The 14,130-nt window shown below is 40.2% G+C and overlaps 1 protein-coding gene across 3 annotated transcripts in view; it reads left to right on the plus strand.

The window, feature by feature from the left end:
* Positions 1–14,130, plus strand: part of anks1b (ankyrin repeat and sterile alpha motif domain containing 1B) — a 148,851-nt gene that overhangs the window by 121,519 nt on the left and 13,202 nt on the right. Inside the window, exons 20-27 of one of the 3 annotated variants that reach the window (XM_057856154.1) lie at positions 7,136–7,243; positions 7,312–7,515; positions 7,586–7,711; positions 7,997–8,068; positions 10,622–10,708; positions 11,050–11,187; positions 11,260–11,430; positions 11,663–11,788. In XM_057856154.1, the coding sequence (XP_057712137.1) occupies positions 7,136–7,243; positions 7,312–7,515; positions 7,586–7,711; positions 7,997–8,068; positions 10,622–10,708; positions 11,050–11,187; positions 11,260–11,430; positions 11,663–11,788 (1,032 nt within the window). The remainder of the gene's footprint in view (positions 1–7,135; positions 7,244–7,311; positions 7,516–7,585; positions 7,712–7,996; positions 8,069–10,621; positions 10,709–11,049; positions 11,188–11,259; positions 11,431–11,662; positions 11,789–14,130) is intronic. The other 2 variants (XM_057856153.1, XM_057856152.1) reach the window with 2 other exon arrangements.

Here is a 14,130-nt window from a genome sequence, read left to right on the forward strand (position 1 = left end):
GTCTAAAAAAAAAAAAAACATTATTGTTTGTTTAATATTCACAAAAAGGCACTTGGATGAGGCACCAGATATGTTGTTGAATGATGAAACCAAAGTTTAATTATTTGGGAGTAACACACAACGTCATGTGTGGAGGAAAAATAGAACAGCTCACCAACATTAACACCTCATCCCCACCGTGAAGCATGGCGGAGGAAGCATCATGATTTGGGGCTGTTTCCTGCCTCAGGGCCTGGACAACTTGGAATCATTAACGGAAGAATGTTTTCAAAAAGTTTTTTAGGATGTTTTGCAGGAAACAGTTGAAGCTTAAAAGAGAATGCATGCAAGACAACAAGACAATGATCCAAAACTCTGAGGTAAATCAACTTCAGGATGGTTTCAGAAGAACAAAATGCACGTTCTGGAGTGGCCAAGTCAAAGTCCAGACTTGAACCTCATTGAGATGATGTGGCATGACATAAAGACAGCGATTGTTGCCAGACATCCCAAGAATCTGACTGAACTACAGCAGTTTTGTGGAGAAGAATGGGCCAAGATTAGTCCTGATCGATGTGCCAGACTGATATGCAGCTAATAAGAAGAGTCTGGTTGAAGTTATTGCTGCCAAAGGGGCGGCAAAAAATATTAAATGTGAAGATTCACTTAATTATTTTTCCCCCTTCTGTCAGTGTTTGTATACCATCCTCATTAAAGTATGAAAACTTATAAATGTTTGGGTGGTTTTAGTTAAAGCAGACAGTTTTTTCATCTGTGTGATTTTGACAAAGAGCAGATCACGTTTGATAGTGATTTTATGTTGAAATCTAAGAAATTCCAAAATGTTCAGATACTTTTTCATTCCACTGTAGATGTTCTTATGAGTGCTGCATCTGGACTATATACTGTAGTTCTATTTTTTTTTTAATTCAGCCCCCGCTGTTAGTTTGACTTTGCAACGTGAACCTTGGCAGGTATGTCTGTCATGGGTAGACCCACAAAAAGTCTCAAGAAGCCATGTCCAAAAACACATGTAAAGTCTGCCGTGTTGGTTTGAAGGAGATATTCCAACTACACAATGTCAGAGCTGAACCAGCGAACTAGAAAATTCAGCCCTCAAAGCCACTTTGACTTTGAAAAATTAAATTTGGTCAGCAGGTCTGTCATGAACAGACCCACAAAAAAGTTTCTAGAAGCCATGCCTGAAAAGACACAGAAGGTCTGCCGTGTTGGTTTGAACCGGCCATCTTCGTTTCACTTTTAGGGGTCCAATTGCTCATGTAATGAATTCTGTAAAACGGTAATTAGACATTCAAGTTTTTTAATCTGACCGTGTCGCTATTGAAGCTCGTCATTATGCGTGTGACTCAGACCTTTGGGGAGAATCATTACGCTGGCGGCAAGGCCTCACATTGAGGCTAATTAACACAGCGACACACAAATACAGACACACACATCACACAGAGGTTAGTCGCGTTGGTTGGTGCGCCAAGGAGCAAACGTCCTCGCCGAAGGCCGTTTCGTCCCGCTGGTCTTTCTTTTTTTTTTTTTTTCAAAAAGCAAAAAAAATGTGGTAACTGGCACAGTCAGAGGACGCCTGGTGACCACGGAACAATGCAGGCTTTCATTGACGCCCAAGTGTGTGTGTTTGCATGCGTGTTCGGGGTAATCTGCACGAAAACAGCAACATCACACTGTGCATTTGATGGCCGCACGACATAATGATGCGCCCTCAGATGATTCATTCATTAAGCGCCAGAAATGATGACAACAAGCAAGTCGGAGTGCGGCGAGGTTAGCGGTTAGCGCTACTCCAGAGACGACGTTACGCAACCGAAATGGTGGAATGCTTTGATTTACTCGGCGCTCATTTGCATGGAGCGCTCGTCAAGCTTTCGTGATGAAGATGATCAGACCGTCCTCTCATAATGTTTATCTTGACAAATGCAAAACATTATGCAAATGTCATCCACTTGCAGGAGAACAAGTATTAGGTTTGACACAAGAAATTGTTTTGGAGGGATGCACTCAATAAAAATGAGTTTAATTATGAACTAGAAACTGCAATTTCTGGAGAAATTACTCTGGGGCTTTGCTGTGTGGAGATACAGATCTTAGCCCCGCCCAGGTTGGTTTGCAGACATTTCGGGGACAATATCGGGTCACTTCCTGACATTTGGGGGACGTGTCTTGGTCATATCGGGTCATTTGGGGACATTTGAGGGGTGTGTCCTGGTCATATCAGGACATTTGGGTGGCGTGTCCTGGTCATATCAGGTCATTTGGGGACATTTGGGGGCGTGTCCTGGTCATATCAGGTCATTTGGGGGGCGTGTCCTTGTCATATCAGGTCATTTGGGGACATTTGAGGGGCGTGTCCTGGTCATATCAGGTCATTTGGGGGACATGTCCTGGTCATATCAGGTCATTTGGGGACATGTTGGGGGCGTCCTGGTCATATCAGGTCATTTGGGGACATGTGGGGGGGGGGTCCTGGTCATATCAGGACATTTGGGGGGCGTGTCCTGGTCATATCAGGTCATTTGGGGGCGTGTCCTGGTCATATCAGGTCATTTGGGGACATTTGAAGGGCGTGTCCTGGTCATATTAGATCATTTGGGGGACATGTCCTGGTCATAGCAGGTCATTTGGGGACACCTGGGGGACACGTCCGATTGATATCTGGTCATTTGTTGTTGATTTGGGGACATTTGTTTTTTTGCCATTTAAACTGAACGGGAAATTTGGACGTCCATGGCTGTCAATGGAATCCAAGTGCTTTGGCATCAATAGATTCAACATACATACATGGCCATCAATGGCATCAGTGCAATCAATGTAAAGTGCATTGGAAGTGAATGGGAAATTTGAACGTTGATTGATGAAGTTTTTGGCAAATTTCCAGGGAACCGTAATTTTTTTACAAATTCTGTATACAAATTTTATGCCCCTCACCCTCCCGGAATTTTCGATGTCCAAATTATTTGATTTTGAAATCAAATGACGAGATACATTTTGAAAATTAGTTTTTACCCCCGAAAAAATCGGTGAAAAACAGGTGAACGGGAAATTTTTCGGGGTCGTTCAAAAACGTCCCTGCGTTGCGCGAAGATTCCAGTCGTCTTGATTTTTTAACGGTGCTGATCGGTCAAACGGTTCGGACTGTGCGGCGCGCCTAAGAAATCTCAGGAAAAAAAAACTTTTTTTTACTATCTGGGTCTTTGCAATGCAAAGCCTCAGATAATAAGAATGTGGAATGGAATGTGTCAACTGTGCTATAACATGGATCACATTTGTGTAAAATAGGATGCACCCAAACTAGTAAAAAATATTAATTGAATCCTTGTATTTTTTTTTTAATTTTTGGTGAAACAGTAATACGTATTAGGTTATGTATTTAATAATCTTGGATCAACTTTGGCAAATTGTTGCATTTTTAATCATGTGGTAGCAAGGGCGTAGGTTTTCATAGGGACGGTCGGGACATAACCAACTTTTCAGGATGCTCAAATTGTCCCCACCAACTTTTAAGCAACCTAATTAGCATTTTATAGTGAGTTCAGTTAAATAAGTATTTTAGATTGCCTTCTCGTATGTTGTAAGGATAAAATTGACCTTACCATTATTAAGTGAATTATTTTCATTATGTTCAGACTTCTATTTACCCCTTTTCACTTGCTGAATGTGCTAGTCCATGTTTTCCCCCTCAAACTCAAGTTAGATTGGTTGACTTGACCCCCCACACCTCACACACACACACACACACGCACTGACCCGACGAAAATACAACATGTCGCCAACATGCCGCCTTATCCGCCCCGTTTAAAGAGGAGGTTATTTGAAGTTTTTTTTCAGCCAGGACCAGCCACTTTAAGTAGGGCTGTCAAAATTATCGCGTTAACGGGCGGTAATTAATTTTTAAAATTATTCATGTTAAAATATTTGACGCATTTAACGCACATGCCCCGCTCAAACAGATTAAAATGACAGCACAGAGTCATATCCACTTTTTATTTGTGTTTTTTTGGTGTTTTGTCGCCCTCTGCTGGCGCTTGGGTGCGACTGATTTCATGGGTTTCAGCACCATGAGCATTGTGTAATTATTGACATCAACAATGGCGAGCTACTAGTTTATTTTTTGTTTGAAAATTTTCCAAATTTTATTTAAACGAAAACATGAAGAGGGGTTTTAATTTAAAATTTCTATAACTTGTACTAACATTTATCTTTTAAGAACTGCAAGTCTTTCTATCCATGGATCGCTTTAACAGAATGTTCATAATGTTAATGCCATCTTGTTGATTTATTTTTATAATAAACAAATACAGTACTTATGTACAGTATGTTGAATGTATATATCCGTCTTGTGTCTTATCTTTCCATTCCAACAATAATTTACAGAAAAATATGGCATATTTTATAGATGGTTTGAATTGCAATTAATTACGATTTTTTTAAGCTGTGATTAACTCGATTAAAAATTTTAATCGTTTGACAGCCCTAGTAAAACAACGTCAATGTTATGGAGGTGGGGAACACACCACTAGTTTTGCTACTGAAATTTTGCTACAACCTGCATCAGAGTTTGCATAACATTAAACTGCTTGAATTTGCTAACCTGCAAAACTTGAGTAGGAAGCTGCTTAGGGAGAAGTGTCCTCCACTTTTGTATGTATTTTCTGCTGTTAACGTAAATTAAACTGTGAGAAATGTAGTGAACTGAGGTTTACCCTTTTGTACCCAATTTTCATTTTTGTTTTGTTTATGTGGTCTTAAAGCAACACTTGGTAACTTTTCAGTTTTGGTCGATTTTAGCGACGCTGGTGGACAATAGCGGTACTTTTTGAAGACTGTGTTTCCCATGAGGACCAGCGCATTTATTTTGCAGTGATCAGTTAGCCTATCAATTAATTAGGTTCATATTAGTGAGAAATGTAGCCCTGACCCCCGTTTACTAGAGGAGTTCCAAAAAATCGATTATTACATGCATTGCGATTCGACACGTGACGATTCGATTACGTTTTATGAAGGTTCAAAAACGATGATTTTCCCTCATAACTTTATGGCAGCCGCTCTTAGCAGAACGAAATTCAAGACACGTCTGCCGCCCGGGCACCGTTAACGCACGTTATGATGGATGCTGCCTGTTACTGAGATAGAGATTTACTCCTTTTTAAAAGACTGGAAAATAAATTTGTGTATGAGACCCGGCGGTCGCGCTTTTGTGCGCAAGTTGTTTTTTAGAGCAAAAGGGGAAGAGAGATAGCTCGTTGCTCCTTGTCTTGTAGATGTCCAGCAGTAGTTTTAAGGCATTTCAATTGAAAAATGTACTGAGTGTGTTGCTAAGACCCGTGTACATCTATAAGAGGTGAGTACACGAACCCTCTTGTCCTGTTTAGCCTTGATTGTTGTTGTTTTTCAGATGTTAATAGGTAGCGCCGAGCGCTAAGCTCATTAGCTAATTTGCTAACGTGTGTTTTATATGCAGAGCGTGTAAAACCATGATTAATACAGCGGTAAGACGACAAACATGCGAAATAGTGCAGAAATCGGTGAAAACAAAGTATATTGTTTAAAAGAAGTCTTATTTCTAAAGACACTTTGTTTCCAGAAAATGTCGAATTGATTCCAGCTGTGTAAATTTTATTGTGTTGTTGAGAGAAATAAGTACTCCCTTTAGAATGGTTAATGTTTTTGCAATTTCTTCAAAAATGAAATAAAAAAGCAGCTTAAGGGCAGCTTTTTGTTGTATTGGCATGTTTCCATCGTTCCTGTAAAATTATTAGGATATTTTAGTGAAGTAATGGTCATGAATTTGTTTGGCTACTGTATTAACAAGTAATGCACGATGAATCAATAATGGCGATGATTGTGATAATTGCGATAACACGATTATCGTCAATACTGTGATCATTAGGGTTGTTCCGATCATGTTTTTTTGCTCCCGATCCGATCGTTTTAGTTTGAGTATCTGCCGATCCCGATATTTCCCGATCCGATTGCTTTTTTTTGTTCCCGATTAAATTCCAATCATTCCCAATAATTTTTCCCGATCATAAACATTTTGGCAATGCATTAAGAAAAAAATGAATAAAAGTCGGACGAATATATACATTCAACGTACAGTACATAAGTATTGTATTTGTTTATTATGACAATAAATCCTCAAGATGGCATTTACATTATTAACATTCTTTCTGTGAGAGGGATCCACGGATAGAAAGACTTGTGACTTTGTATATTGTGACTAAATATTGCCATCTTATGTATTTGTTGAGCTTTCAGTAAATGATACTGTAGCCATGCCCAAATGCATGATGGGAAGTGGAACCATGACTGTGCGTAGTGCTACCAATTGATATATCTTCTCTGCGTTGGGAAGTAATATAAGGTGTTAAGAAAAAGATCAATTGCTACCTTGCTTCCCCACATTGCTTCCCATGATATTTCTAATCATAGGGAGAGGGATTGTAAAGCTTTAGCCAATTAAAAAAAAGCTCCAAAGCCTGCCAAAATTCACTCTACTCATTTTACGCTGCCTTTTATCTCTCTATATAGGTAAAATGGCGCCATTACAGATTGAGCACGACAATGCGTGAGTGGGTCGTGCAGCGCATGCATTAATTGCGTTAAATATTTTAACGTGATGCATTTAAAAAAAAAAAAAAAATTACCGCCGTTATTGGGATAAATTTGATAACCCTACATTAAGCCTAAACTAAAGACTCTGGATGAGTGTAACATTATGTCTGTAACGTTAAATACAATTAGAAAACGATTTAATTAAAAAAAAAAAAAAGTATTAAAAAAAGGCATGGTAGATATTTTTTTGCCGAAGTCCCCTGAATCGTAATCAAATCGAATCGTGGGGTGCCCGAGATGGAACACTCCTACCAAAAAGATTTTTTTGGTCTTAATAATGTCCCGTCTCCAGGAAAAAGTGTACAAGCATGCTATGCTGTTATATCGTCCCTACCAATGTTGAGCCCAAACCTACACCCTTGTGTGGGAGTCATAAATAATGTAAAAAATAAGTGATGAAGTATTCATTACCCTAATTGACTGTAAAAAAAAAATTGAACATGTCTGCCGTTTGTGGCAGACAGTGACTTTCTCTTGTTTTAGGCATTGATTATTCTCTCTGTGCTCCATTTAGGTTCTGAAGATTAGTCTGATCGGTCACAGGAAACGAATCTTGGCCTCGTTGGGGGACCGCCTACACGAAGACACCCCCCAGAAACCCCCGCGGGCCGTCTCCCTCCGGGTAAGTGCGGCTGGCTCTCGTCCCGAGGCTTTGCGCCCGACGCTAGCGCCTGTGGGCTTTGTACGCAGGAGCCCGTCGGCAACCACACTCCCCCTCAGCTCAGCCCGGCGGTGGGCCCGGCGGCGTACGCGGCGGGGGTCCCGGGCGGCTCGCTGGACGTGCAGCACCTCATCATGCAGGCGGATGCGCGGCGGCGGCAGCGTAGCAACGACAACTACTTTGACGACGTTCCGCGATCCAAACTGGAGCGGCAGATGGCGCAAGTTAGCATGGTGAGCGAAGGCACATCTCCCCTACGCCGTCGCGAGGTTTCCCCACTCCTGACTTGAATGTCGTTCGCAGGCGGGCGAGTGGTGCGAGCCCATCACGTTGCGTCCGCCCAACGAGGCCACCTCGTCCACGCCAGTTCAGTACTGGCAGCACCACCCCGAGAAGCTCATCTTTCAGTCGTGCGACTACGAAGCCTATGTGAGTCATTTGCGAGTTTTGGTACTTTCCCACATGCTGGGGATTCAGTGCCCTCTTGTGGGATTTTACAGCATGCTCAATAGAGCACAAAATCCCCATAAAACCGCTCCCGGCAAACTCTTAAAGTGGACTTCGGGCGCGGGAGCCAAAGTGGATTATGGAAATTGATTAAAAAATGTAATCTCATAATCTTTATCTGTTATGTGCAAAGCATCTGTTTTGGATTAAATGTTTTCGGTGTTTTCACAGATTTGAAATGTTTTTTTTTTTTTTATGTGTGCACAGTACCTGGGCTCGATGCTAGTAAAGGAGCTGAGGGGAACAGAGTCCACGCATGACGCTTGCGCCAAAATGAGGGTACGGCATACACCGATATCACAATACTGAAAGAAAGTTTCGTCATAGACTTCATAACCTATTGACATGACACGGGTTACGGGGTGGATTTGTAGGGGGTCTATTTTCAAAAACTTCAAATTCAAATATTTCAAAACCAAAGCTGCTATCGATCTAAAACCAAAACAGGCACCTACCTTAGCCATATACGAGTCTCCATGAGCAGCGGCATCAAAAAAGTTGTTTCCTTATAAAATCCGGATTAATTATTTTTTATATAAGTATAACGCAACTGAAAATGTCTATAAAAGTCTCAGATTTTGCACTAGATGCACAAAAATCACCAAATGCAGAGACAATCACCTATATTTTCAGGATCAACAGCAACATTTAACTTTTCATATAGGTTCTTGACCAAAATAGCATCTTAATTTTTTATTTACTGCAAATTTTCAACAGCTAATAAATCACTCACTTTAACATCAGAAACTTCATACTTGAGGAAAACATGCAGAATCAATTATAAATAATATGTAAATAGATTATTAATCCTATATACAATCACAACTTATTATAGAATAGAATAGTCCTTTATTGTAATTATACAGTTGTATATTTTTTTATATAGTTGTAGTGCATGAGGCTAGCGGCCACCTGACGCAAACAGAGCTTTTCTGGCGAAAATTGTTATGAATAAATGCTTAAATCCCCAAAATATGGAAGTAAAACAGTCTCGATTCTTGGTTAAAATCAAAGAAACCATGCAGTTAGTTTATTTTATGTATATATGTCGAAGTACAATGCTACTCTGTTAGCGAATGAGGCTAGCGGCCACCTGACGTGAACAGAGGTTTTCTGGTGAAAATTCTTGTGAGTAAATGCTTAAATCCACAAATTCTTCTTTGATATGGACGTAAACGTCTCGATTCTTGGTTCAAAGCAAAGAAACAGTGCAGTTAGCATATATTTTACATATGTATGTTGAAGTCCAATGCTACTCTGTTAGCGCATGAAGCTAGCGGCCACCTGACATCATCAGAACGAAAATTCTCGCGAATCAATGCTTAAATCCCCGAATTCTTCATAGATATGGACGTAAAACAGTCTCGATTCTTGTTTAAAAGTAAAAAAAAAACATGCCATTCGCGTTTATTTTACATAAATATGTCAAAAGTACAATGCTAGCATGTTAGTGAATGTAGCTAGCGGCCTCCTGATGTAAACAGAGCTTCTTTATAAATTCTTTATAGATATGGATGTAAAACGGTCTCAATTCTGGTTAAAAGCAAAAAAACCCTGCAAGTAGCATTTATTTCGCGCAAATATTGCCAACTTTGAGGCTAGTCAGTTTTGAAAATTAGCCACCTCCATGTTTAAACAAAGAAGAAAATTCCTGCGGATAAATGCTTCAATCACTGAATTCTTTGTAGATATGGACGTAAAACTGTCTTGATTCTTTGTTAAAAGAGCAAAAAAACGTGCAGTTACGCATCTATTTTACGTATATATGTCGAAGTACAATGCTGCTATGTTAGCGAATGAGGCTAGCGGCCACCTGACGCAAACAAAGCTTTTCTGGCGAAAATTCTTATGAATAAATGCTCAAATCCCCGAAATATGGAAGTAAAACCGTCTCGATTCTTGGTTAAAAGCAAAGAAACCATGCAGTTAGCATTTATTTTACGTATATATGTCGAAGTACAATGCTACTCTCTTAGCGAATGAGGCTAGCGGCCACCTGACGTAAAAAATTCTTGTGAATTAATGCTTAAATCCAAGAATTCTTCATCGATATGGACGTAAAAGTCTCGATTCTTGGTTCAAAGCAAAGAAACAGTACAGTTACGCATCTATTTTACGTATATATGTCAAAGTACAATGCTGCTATGTTAGCGAATGAGGCTAGCGGCCGCCTGGCGTAAACCGAGCTTTTTTGGAAAAAATTCTTGTAAAAAATGCTTAAATCCCTGAATTCTTTATAGATATGGACGTAAAACAGTCTCGATTCTTGGTTAAAAGCAAAAAAAACGTGCAGGTAACATTTATTTCGTGTAAATATTGCCAACTTTGAGGCTAGTCAGCTTTGAAAATTAGGTGCCTCCATGTGTAAACAAAGAAGAATAAATGCAAATAAATGCTTCAATAACTGAATTCTTTGTAGATATGGACGAAAAAATGTCTCGATTCTTTGTTAAAAGAGCAAAAAACCTGGCAGTATATTTGTCGAAGAATGACGCCAATGCCGTTGCGGTTCCCATTCTCCCATTGATTTTTTTCACGACATTTCAAAATGCATGCATGGTACGAAAAATATAATATTTACCTTGAATCCTCGAACAAATCACTTGTGAAAAAATTCTGTTTGTATGCGGTACAGCTTTCGTAGTTCTTCAAAAATCTAAGCTTGAATCCAGCTTAAGCATGAGCGTGTGCCATCTTTGCCTGATTATACTAAATGAAGCTCAGCCCCCTCTGATAAGGCGTGACGCAAAGAATGACGAAGCCAATAGGTAATGAAGTCTATGATGTCGTCTAAGTGGTTTCTTTGTGCTCGTCTTTCTGGCGCCCTCCAAGAAGTCGACGGAGCAGATGAAGAAAGTGCCCACCATCATTCTCTCCGTGTCCTACAAGGGAGTGAAGTTCATCGACGCCACAAATAAGGTGAACACTGCAAACAATCCAGCGGCGATCACGTTTCAGTGCCATTGCCGTCGATAGACGTCTAAACCGTTTTGACTGAGAGGGATTATTGGCTGAGCAGCAGTGCAACTGTAGTCTTGGTGATGATCAGTGTAAAAACTGAATAAAAGAGAAGATCTAGTTCAGCTATTGCCTGTAATGGCGGCCAATGAGTTAATGAGACTGCCATCTTCTTCTCATTGCTGCAAGACAAAAGCTCCCAAAGCAGAAGGCTGCATGAAATATGCGCTGAATAATAAATGGCGTTTGTTTTGCGTCTGTCTGGAGACAAAGGCGGAATAATAACACGCTTGTGTCCGCAGAACGTCATCGCCGAGCACGAGATCCGCAATATCTCGTGCGCCGCTCAGGACCCCGAGGACCTGTCCACCTTCGCCTACATCACCAAAGACCTCAAGTCCAGCCACCACTACTGCCACGTCTTCACAGCCTTTGACGTGGTGAGTGCACTCAAATTTGCCTCGACGGCCTTCATCTTTCATAGTCTGACGGCGCTTCTTTCTCCGCGGCAGAACCTTGCCTACGAGATCATCCTGACGCTGGGGCAGGCCTTCGAGGTGGCTTACCAGCTGGCGCTGCAGGCACGCAAGAGCGGCCACGGCTCGTCCACGCTGCCCGAAAGCTTCGACGGCAAGCCCGGCAAACCCGTGCCAAAGCCGCGCGGGGTCAACGTCCGCAAATCCGTAAGACGCGCTTACCGGGCGAGGCTTTCCGGTGTTCCATTTTGTTTCCCCGTGATGACAAATATGAGAACGAGAGGCAAAAAAGTGGCGTTTTTTTTTTCTTTTTTTTTTCTCCGACATCCAGAAAACGCACATTTAGAAGAGTAGCAATCCCGTCCACAGCTTTGGTGCGCGCGCATTCCCGCATGAATTCCTTTGACCTATGTGTGACCTCTGTATGCCCCCTGTACAGGTGATCATGCCCCCCTCCAGCCGCTGGTCACTGGGCCACATTTACACCCCCCACCGGCCTCCTCTCCACCCTCCTCCTCTTCCTCCCTCCCGACTCTTCCATCTTCCTCACCCAGCTCGCTCGCAGGTCTTCCTCGCATTTCCTCGCCTTTTCTTGACTTTGTGTGTTTGCTCGGGAGGCCCGCGCTCTGCTGCATCTGTAAGTGCTTTCGTCTTGCTCGTGGGGCTCGCCTGCCCACCCGGATTATGGTAAAAGTGGCTTCATCGCTAACTTCCTGTTCAGTCGAAGCTTTGTCATAGACTTCATAATGTATTGACAGAACATGGGACGTGGGGCCGATAAATAGGGGGCCTGCATTGTTGGCGAGGCCGTCAAAGCTGACCGAGTGGAATCACAAAGAGCTTTTTTCATTGAAGATTCTTGTGAATAAATTAGGGCTGTCAAACGATTAAAATTTGTAATCGAGTTAATTACAGCTTAAAAATTAATTCATCGTAATTCATCGCAATTCAAACCATCTATAAAATATGTCATATTTTTCTGTAAATTATTGTTGGATTGGAAAGATAAGACACAAGATGGGTACATACAACAACATAAGTACATAAGTACTGTATTTGTTTATTATAACAATAAATCAACAAGATGGCATTAACATTATTAACATTCTGTTAAAGCGATCCATGGAAAGACTTGTAGTTCTTAAAAGATAAATGTTAGTACAAGTTATAGACATTTTATATTAAAACTAGAGCTGTCAAAATTATCGCGTTAACGGGCGGTAATTAATTTTTTAAATTAATCACGTTAAAATATTTGACGCAGTTAACGCACATGCCCTGTTCAGACAGATTTAAATGACAATACAGTGAAATGCCCACTTGTTAATTGTGTTTTATGGAGTTTTGCCGCCCTCTGCTAGCGCTTGGGTGTGACTGATTTTATAGGCTTCAGCACCCATGAACATTGTGTAAGTAATTATTGACATCAACAATGGCGGCCTACTAGTTTATTTTTTGATTCAAAATTTTACAATTTTTAATAAAACGAAACATTAGGAGGGGTTGTAATATAAAATTTCTATAACTTGTACTAACATTTATCTTTTAAGAACTACAAGTCTTTCTATCCATGGATCGCTTTAACAGAATGTTAATAATGTTAATGCCATCTTGTTATAATAAACAAATACAGTCCTTATGTACCGTATGTTGAATGTGTATATCCATCTTGTGTCTTCTTTCCATTCCAACAATAATTTACAGAAAAATATGGCATATTTCATAGATGATTTGAATTGCGATTAATTGCGATTAATTACGATTAATCAATTTTTAAGCTGTAATTAACTCGATTAAAAATTTTAATCATTTGACAGCCCTAATTAAAACCCCTCTTAATGTTTTCGTTTTAATAAAATTTGTAAAATTTTCAATCAAAAAATAAACTAGTAGCCCGCCATTGTTGATGTCATTAATTACACAATGCACATGGGTGCTGAAGCCCATAAAATCAGTCACACCCAAGCGCCAGCAGAGGGCGACAAAACTCCAAAAAACACAATTAACAACTGGACATTGCACTGTGCTGTCATTGTAATCTGTTTGAGCGGGGCATGTGCGTTAACTGTGTCAAATATTTTAACGTGATTAATTTTAAAAATTAATTACCGCCCGTTAACGCGATAATTTTGACAGCCCTATGATAAATGGTTAAATCCGGGAATTCTTTATAGATATGGACGTTAATCAGTCTCGATTCTTAGTTAAAAGCAAAAAAACACTGTGCAGTTAGCATTTATAATGTAAATATGTGGAAGTACAATGCTAGTCTGTTAGTGAATGTAGCTAGAGGGCGCCTGATGTAAACAGAGCTTTTCCGGTGAAAGTTCTTGTGAATAAATGCTTAAATCCCTGAATTCTTAGTAGATATGGACGTAAAACAGTCTCGATTCTTGGTTAAAAGCAAAAGAAATTGGGCAGTTAGCATTTATTTTGCGTAAATATTGTGAACTATGATGCTAGTCGGTAAGGAAATGTAGCGGCCACCTTATGTAAACAGCTTTTCCAGTGAAAATTCTTGTGAAGAAATGCCTAAATCCCCGAATTGCTTATAGATATGGAGGTAAAACAGTCTCGATTCTTGGTTAAAAGCAAAAACAAAAAAAACCATGCAGTAGCATTTATTTTTTGTAAATATGTCAACGTAACATGCTCGTCTGTTAGTCAGTGTGGCGGCCGCCTGATGTAAACAGCTTTTCCAGTGAAAATTCTTGTGAATAAATGCTTACATCTCTGAATTCTTTATAGATATGGACGTAAAACAGTCTTGATTCTTGGTTAAATGCAAAAAAATGTGCAGTTAGCGTTGATTTTATGTAAATATGTCAAAGTACAATGCTAGTCTGTTCCTGAATGTAGCTAGCAGCCACCTGATGTAATGTAATAAATAAATAAATGTTTAAATCC

Source organism: Corythoichthys intestinalis, chromosome 13 (assembly GCF_030265065.1).
Source record: "Corythoichthys intestinalis isolate RoL2023-P3 chromosome 13, ASM3026506v1, whole genome shotgun sequence".
NCBI lineage: Eukaryota > Metazoa > Chordata > Actinopteri > Syngnathiformes > Syngnathidae > Corythoichthys > Corythoichthys intestinalis.